Here is an 8479-nt window from a genome sequence, read left to right on the forward strand (position 1 = left end):
TCTGTTATCTTTGATCAGGATCTGTCTTATAATTCCCACATAAAACAAATGTCAAGGACTGTCTTCTTTCATCTACGTAACATTGCAAAAATAAGACACATCTTGTCTCAAAACGATGCAGAAAAACTAGTCCATGCATTTGTTACTTCAAGGCTGGATTACTGCAACTCCTTATTATTAGGTTGTCCCAAAAAATCCCATAAGATCCAAAATACTACGCCATGTGTATTGACAAGTACTGGCTCCAGGTAAAAAACTAAATAGAACTTAAATTTCTTCTCCTGACCTACAAAGCCATTAATGCCAGTTTATCTTAAAGATCTCATAGTACCTTATAACCCAACATTGCGCTCCCAGACTGCAGAGTTACTTGTGGTTCCAAGAGTCTCTAAAAGTACAATGGGAGCCAGAGCCTTCAGCTATCAAGCTCCTCTCCTGTGGAACCAGCTCCCAGTTTGTGTTCGGGAGGCAGACACCCTCTCTACATTTAAGAGTAGGCTAAAGACTTTCCTCTTTCATAAAGCTTATAGTTAGGGCTGGTTCAGGCTTGCCTTGAGCCAAGCACCTAGTTCTGGATCTATCTTTTTCACATACGATCACATCATCATTTCTGTCTCATCGATTGTCTATGTTGTATTTTTACTATGTTGTTTATTCTCAACACACAACATCTATTGCACGTCTGTCCGTCCTGGGGGAGGGATCCCTCCTCAGTTGCTCTCCCTGAGGTTTTTTCCATTTTTCCCCCTTTAATTGTGGGGTTTCTTTTGGGTAGTTTTTTTACTTGTGCGGTGTTTTAACTTTTACTTTATTTTAAGTACATTTCGCTTTTACTTTCTATGGAGGACTACTCTCACAGTATGATATCACTACTTTTACTTAAGTAGAGGGTCTGAATAACCTCCTCCAGAACTTTGAATCCAATGTGCTGGAGCCAACACAACAAAACATATGTCGCTGTCCTTATACTTAACAACTGCACTGTAAATATAGGTACATGCAGTACTGTAGGCCTTAAAGTTGAACGATACAATATGCGATGGTGCAAATAGCCATACAATCACCAGCACTACCTTTATTTGTGAGGTCATGGCACTGCTTACCTTACCCAACTCCTCCATCTCAGTTTCCTGCATCGATTTAGGATCATAACTGGCCTCATAAAAGTTTGAGAGGGGACGTGAGAGCCAAAATCCAGACCCAGCCAGCAAGTTTTAATGGTACAGGTTTATAATGAAACACTCCTTGAGCCTTTCTCCCAAAGCGCTGACGTTATCCACTGGACACACGCGCATATTAAAAGCGCACGCTATTTATAAAGTGTGGGACTATCAGCGAGGCAGGGCGGCGGGGAGTTGAGAAGAGCATTGTGTGTGTGTGAGAGAGAGAGAGCGAGAGAGAGAGAGAGAGAGAGAGAGAGAGAGCGCGAGAGAGAGAGAGAGAGAGAGAGAGAGAGAGAGAGAGAGAGAGAGAGAGAGAGAGAGAGAGAGAGATCCAAATCCAAAATGACCGCTACCCGGAGGTTTATGTGCCTCGGCTACACTGTGGAGTTTTGTCATGAGGGGTTTTGGCCATTTGAGCGGATGAGCAGAGCGCTGTGTTATTGTAAAGAGCAGATGTTTTGAGGTCACCGCTTCTCGATCCGCCTCCCTGCAAGTGTTGACACTTGTGGGTAGGATTCATACTTAATGAGGGAATCATGATGTGTGGGTTGTGGCCCATAGGAAACACAGAATGAGCACCCCAGCCGTTCACATCCTCAAGCTCCGAAGATTAGCTATAACAGTACCCTGCAGTTCTGATCAATCCAACCTCTTGTTTTGAGGTTTGTGCAGTGACATTTCTGCAACTGTGTGATATTTAAAGGCAAACAAAGAGTTTCTATAATTATTCATCCACTGCAGCATTTTTATTTCAGGTGCATCCACGTTGCTCATCCCTGGTCAGAGCCCACTGCCTCCACCTGCCTGCTCCACTCAGACTCTAATGATTTCTTCTGAAGTTCAAATATTCCCATGTGTGGTCACCGCCAGTCTGCGGTGTCTGGTTACCACTCTCCCCCAGCAGGCTACTTTCAACATTCCTGCCCGGCCCTTGAGCACACACCTATGATGTCATATCCTGCTTGAGGGGCTCCTGCTCTTTCCTTCATGGTTAACAGGAAGTTTTTCGGTGCAGCAGACGGTATCTCAAACATGACTCAGGTTAGTCTTGATCTGATAGCTGAGCGTTACCTCCTGAAACGATTGTGGACTGGTCAGGAAAGTCATCCCTCAAATTGACTTCTAGTGTTTCCCAGAGCATAAAAATCCATTCTGATGAATTATGGTTGATGCACTAAACTAATCGACAGCACCCCCCCCCCCCCCCCCCCCCCCCCCCGACTTTAATCTGTGTCACTTATTAGGCTTCATCAGCTTTAATTAAACGCGCTGTGCGAAGATGAAGTCGTCATTTGTCAGAAGTAACTGCTATCTCGACCCGACAGAACTGACACATGGAAACAAAGACTTAATGCATCACAGAGGCTTAAAGGGCCCTGGTTTCTGAGTATGTGATTGGTGGATGGTGAGACAGGAGTAAACATGAACCACCATCTGTAGCTCTTCTGAGGACTGATGAACTCTGTGTGTGTGTAATGAGCCACAGCATGAACTCAGTGAGTACTGTCTAGTTACCATTCATTGCGCTTCTGCTGCCATCTGCTGGTAAACAGGAGAACTATTCACTTCTTACTTAAATACAATTTAATTTCGCACACGGTAAGAGGTTAACAGACTTGAAAAAATCCCAAATATTTAGATTTAGCACTTAATTAATAATATCAAAATGAAAACATGTTGCACATCTCTTGTACAGTTTATTCACCACACATGTTTGGTTGTCTTGCCTTCATTGGGGTGTGGGTAATTTATTTAAATTAGTCAACTTTTGTTTAATTTATTTTTAATCCATCATAAGGTAACATTATAAACACAATGGAGAAATGCCTTTGCACTGACAATTTATTTAAATAATGAGAGATCAATTGAAAGTGTATGATATGTATAATGATATTTATTGAGGTTAGTCGCTTTGACTTTTGCGATTAGACTCCATGGATGTAAAGGAAGTGTAAATATAGGTTTTTTTCTCTGTTGATACATTTTCATATTTTAGGAAAATAATTGAAGGCCAATGGATGTCTGGAATGGTAGAAACATTGCATATAATTCTGTTAAACGCTGTCTTACAAAACAAAGTCTACATGGTTTGTAGCTAAATTGGGTAAAACAAGCAAAACCATTGGTATGATACAAGTACATCGAATAATATTAAACAATATATCAGGCAAAAGATATTAAACTGTCAAACAAGCAAAAACGTAATAAAAAATGAATTGATATTAATACAGAGAAACTCAGAAAAGTGGAAAGGTAACCAAAGTTGAAACGAGAGAAATGCCCCCAAATTATTACATCACATTAAATAACAATTCATCATATTGCAGTGGAAAATGTTGTAATGTGGGAATTCTTTTTACGAGTCTAAGTTTCCCAACATAGACAATAGTAAGATCATGTGCACTCTTTAGACTTGTTGAACTTCCTCGGACTTCCAGGATGTTTGATCGTGGAGTAATTCAGACTCCCGGAGGAGGAAACAAAAGGACCGAAGCAGCCGCTTCCTCCTGGATAAAAAAAGCAACCTGTTAAATTTAGTAGATTGAGGGTGTTTGTATTTGTACAACTGCTGGAGGAGGGAAATGTGTCCCAATGTGTGTATGTGCGTGTGCACGTGCTGTTCTAATGGTATGTATGTTGGTGTGTATGGTGTTAGTCAGAATACGAGGATCAAGGGACTGAGGGGGGAAGTGGGTCACAGCAGTGAGTGAGGACAGGGGAAATACTGCAGCAGACTAATTACTGCAGCTTTCTGTTCAACACTTTAATCAACTCAAATGGAATCCTGTTAATGGTACTCAAACACTGAAAGTCTAATATTTAATTCTTCTCACTGTATTTAACCAAATCTTACAGCTCTTTTACACAAAGGCCTTTTTCTCATTTCACCAGTTCTTCTTAACTCTGCACGTTGTTACAGGAGCAGCGTAGCTCTGAGGACGGTCGGTCGGTCAACCACTATTCTCTCTCAAGGACAATATTTGCAGTTTAAAGGTTAAATGTGTAAGACATGCCAGAATTTAAACTTAAAACATTAAAACAATTAACTAACTTTATCAACAGAGTGTGAAAAGGTAACAGTGTTGACGTTCTGTCAAAGACGTCTCTGTGTTGTGTTACAAAGATATATACTGAAGTTAGCATGCTAACAGCTAGCTGCGTTCCGTCCAGTCTGTAATACCACGTGTTCCTCTAGAGGTGATAGTGAGTCACTCAGTGAGCAGACTCAGGGCGTGTCAATAATCCATGATCCCTGCAAGTTTTGAAAGTTTGTTTTAATTCAATCCAAAGTGTCAGAAACGAGAAAACAAAGTATTCGCCGCTCCCCGTCGGCTCGTAGGACGAAACAAAAACACAACTCTCCGTTGAAGAGTCGGCTAAATTGGTGACTGACGTGCAGGGATCATGGATGTAATGTTGACCCTGAGTCTACCCGAGTCAGTCAGCTGTACTTCTTCTCCCTCTGTACTGAGAGCAGACTAGAGCTACAGTGACTCACTACCACCTCTAGAGGAACAAGTGGTATTACAGACTGGACGGAGCGGAACTGTCAGTCAGACTCAGTCTCTGCAACGCAACACAGAGACACCTTTGACACAACGTGAACACCGTTACCTCTTCATATTCTGTTCGTTCATTGTTTTAATGTTTTAAGTTTAAAATCTGGCATATTTTACACATTGAATCTTTAAGTTGCAGCCAAAAGAAAAAGTCAATCATAAATTAGTCGATCAACAGAAATTATTTAGATAATCGAATCTGTCATTTTTTCCGTAAAGAAATGCCAAATTTATGATGAAATGTTTTTTTGTTTTTTACCATTTTTGGACAAAACCGTAATTTTGTCAATAAAATATCAGAAAATAGTGACTAATCCAGAACGTAATAGGCAAATTAATCGATAACGAAAATAATTGTTAGTTCCTGCTTTGTTCACAATATTGGGAATAAAATAAACACAAACGGTTCCCAGTGAGTTTCAATTTAATTTATGTTGGAAATAAATTGAGACACGCATTTCACAGCATGGATGCAGTAAATGATCTCCGCCAGCAGTGCAGTGGTTCAGTGTGACCACAAGGGGGCAGACTGCTCTCATTCTCACAGACAGAGTCAACAGGTGACTGAAAATAATTATCATTTAGATCGTTTTGCAACAGTCTAAGTCTATATAGTAGTTAAATTGCGCCTTTATTTTGTTTTACTTTTTTACTGCCGCATTTGTCAAACTGCCTATCTGAATAGCAAAGATCTTTCTTGGAACATTTTTGTGTTGTACTGAATTGGCCCTTACTGATCCTCTGTTAGAGCCATTTATTAGTTACCTTGAAGAAAATGTTCTGTGTTTAGTGTAGAGACTGAGGTTGGGAGAGTGTATCCACTATAGATGCTTGTTTAACAGTAAGATGACGTGAATGATCCGGGTCCGTCTCCTGTTGCGCTGCGTCTGGATATGGAAATGTGGCGCGCAAACGAGGCGCGCGTCTCCAAGACCCATGCCGTATTGTTGTTGGATAGATATCGGACCGCGCGAATTATGAATGAATATAACCTAAAGATGAATCTATCCTCGGTGAACTCCTCCTCTTGGAAAGTGGAGTCGGTGGTCATCTCTTTGGGGTTTTCGGTCATTTTCCTGGTCGGCACCGTGGGAAACTCTCTGGTCCTCGCGGTTCTGTTTCGTAACGGACAGATGGACACCAAAACCACCAATCTGTTCATCCTCAACCTCGGAATAGCAGATTTGTGTTTTATTGTTTTCTGCGTGCCTTTCCAGGCCACCATCTACACTCTGGATGAGTGGGTGTTCGGTCCTGTGGTGTGTAAGGTTGTGCACTTCATCATTTTTCTCACCATGTATGCCAGCATCTTCACCCTGACAGCTGTTTCCATGGACAGGTGCGTCCACTACATTTTATAAACTTTATATATTCCTAGATAGAAAAGTTCATAATTACACAATATGCACAACCAACAACACAACGAATATTATATGTTGGGAGTGTCTTTAAATGTTAGGGAATACTTTATTGAATTGTCAGTAAATTGATGCCAACAGTGGCTTTGTTTTTAATTCTAACAAGTAATGTACAATAAGATTTTGAAGGACACAATGTTTCAACCATTGATGTGTTTCCAACAAAGACTTCAAAGTGAATATACATGTATGTATGTGTATATGTATATATATATATGTATATGTATGTATGTATATATATATATATGTGTATATATATATGTATGTATATATATATATATATATATATATATATATATATATATATATATATGTATTATGTATATATGTATATATGTATTGTATATATATATATATATATATATATACATATATGTAATGTATAATATATAATGTATTATATATGTATATATAGTTATATATATATATATCTATATGTGTATATATATATATATATATGTAGTATTATATATGTATTATCAGGATCAGGGAATTCATTTGTTGGTTTTCCTTGCATGAAATGCTCACTGCAAATCCGCAAAGATTTCTTGGCTTCCAAGACTTCCCATTGTAATCCTGTCTCTTTACAGCTTTGGTCCATGCTAGCCTTCTGTTTTTGTTCTTTAGTGCGGTTGGAAATGGAAATAGTTCGAACGAGGCTTGCAGTCGCAATTTTTGCAATCGTGAAGCTCACAATGAGATTCTGCCCATTTATTTAGCTTTCTCCCACTGTTTGAACATCCTTTCACCACACAATGTCGGTGTTCAAATCCCATAACTAGAAGAGCGATGATTACACACTAAAAACTAGCCAAATACAATGTAAACACGCTTGAGACACACATAGAGAATAAATCCAATATGGCGGCCCTTGTAGAGTTGGTGCTCACTTTTCTAGTCTTGCCACCCCAGCATGCATTGCGATTCCACCGGAAGCCAGAAACTCCGATTCCGTCTATAGAACAGGTTGAGCTGGTTTGCTCTCGCAGCATCCCCTTCTGTTGTGTTGCTGCCCTTCTTCTTGCAGCCTGTGATGGTTTTCATGCCGTCCCCATGTTGTTGTCCCGCAGCTTCTGCTCTACTTTCCTTGAGAGCAACTGAGGAGGGATCCCTCTCCCAGGACGGACAGACGTGCAATAGATGTCGTGTGTACAGGATAAACAACATAGTACAAATACAACATCCATTTGACAGAAATGATGTGATCAAAAAAAGAGAAAGTATGGATGAATCCAGGAAAATGTCAAAAAGGCTTCCCGGTGTCCAGCAGGACCAGGGCAGCAGGTACAGCCACGATTCCTGATCCTGACGTAAACTTTATCAGTGGCAAGCTTTCACATGAGACACAGAAACTCTGGGGATAATGCCCCGGATGTCCCCCGGCAGTCTAAACCTATAGCAGCATAACTAGGGGCTGATCCAAGGCAAGCCTGAACCAGCCCTAACTATAAGCTTTATCAAAAAGGAAAGTCTTTAGCCTACTCTTAAATGTGGAGAGGGTGTCTGCCTCCCGAACACAAACTGGAAGCTGGTTCCACTGGACAGTTTGGCACTAACTTATTTTTACCCCACATATCATGAATTTACTGTATTTCAGATTGACGTGGAAGCTGAAGTGACAGTATACAAACAGCAGACAAACACAGTTAGAGACTAGTTGGTGAACATAGTGGAGTATTTAGCAGCTAGAGAGAAACATTTCCCTCAGGAGCTGGTGGAGACCATAAAAATAGAATGAATATTGGGTCCTGAGCAACACACCTGCCATGACATGGTTGTGTCAAGGCACAGATACTAGCAGTCAGAAACACTGGTGAAAAGATGTTAATGCCTCTCTTTCACTCTTCACTTAAAATTTGATATAAGACTTTTATAAATAGTTTTACTTCAGAAAAACACACAAAAAAATTATACCACTGCCAATACCAATATTACCAGTCAGATCAAGGTGTCAAATCACTAAATCTGCCTAGTAGCGGCTACTCGTGGTCAGAAGTAGAGCATGGATTTAATTAGCGGAGTTATGTTGAAATTTGAACCATTAAAACAATGAACTAACATCTTAAACAGAATGTGAAGAGGTAACAGTGTTGACATTGTGTCAAAGACATCGGTGTTGTGTTGCAGAAACATCTACCGAAGTTAGCATGCTAACAGCTAGCTGCGCTCCGTCCAGTCTGTAATACCACGTGTTCCTCTAGAGGTAATAGTGAGTCACTGCAGCTGCAGTCTGCCTCGCTTTGTCCCCACAGCTGCCAGGAGGCTGTTTTGCAGAGTGTATATATGTCTGCAGCCCCGGGGAAACGGCGTAGCTTCAGTTAGCAGTTAGCAGTTAGCT

At 40.5% G+C, this 8479-nt stretch overlaps 2 protein-coding genes across 2 annotated transcripts in view; one reads left to right on the plus strand and one right to left on the minus strand.

Moving 5' to 3' along the window:
- kcnj16a (potassium inwardly rectifying channel subfamily J member 16a) overlaps positions 1-1122 on the minus strand; it is a 56292-nt gene extending 55170 nt beyond the window's left edge. The window contains exon 1 of the mRNA XM_029456749.1: positions 1104-1122. The gene's annotated coding sequence lies outside the window, so the exon portion shown is untranslated. The remainder of the gene's footprint in view (positions 1-1103) is intronic.
- Positions 1123-5674: 4552 nt separating this feature from the next.
- Positions 5675-7242, plus strand: LOC115024828 (galanin receptor type 2). Its single transcript, XM_029456685.1, has 2 exons — positions 5675-6062; positions 7212-7242. Exons 1-2 carry the CDS (start codon positions 5701-5703, stop codon positions 7240-7242), a joined length of 393 nt encoding a protein of 130 aa, XP_029312545.1. The 5' UTR covers positions 5675-5700.
- The last annotated feature ends 1237 nt before the right edge of the window (positions 7243-8479 follow it).

This window comes from Cottoperca gobio, chromosome 19, assembly GCF_900634415.1.
Source record: "Cottoperca gobio chromosome 19, fCotGob3.1, whole genome shotgun sequence".
Taxonomy (NCBI): Eukaryota; Metazoa; Chordata; class Actinopteri; order Perciformes; family Bovichtidae; genus Cottoperca; species Cottoperca gobio.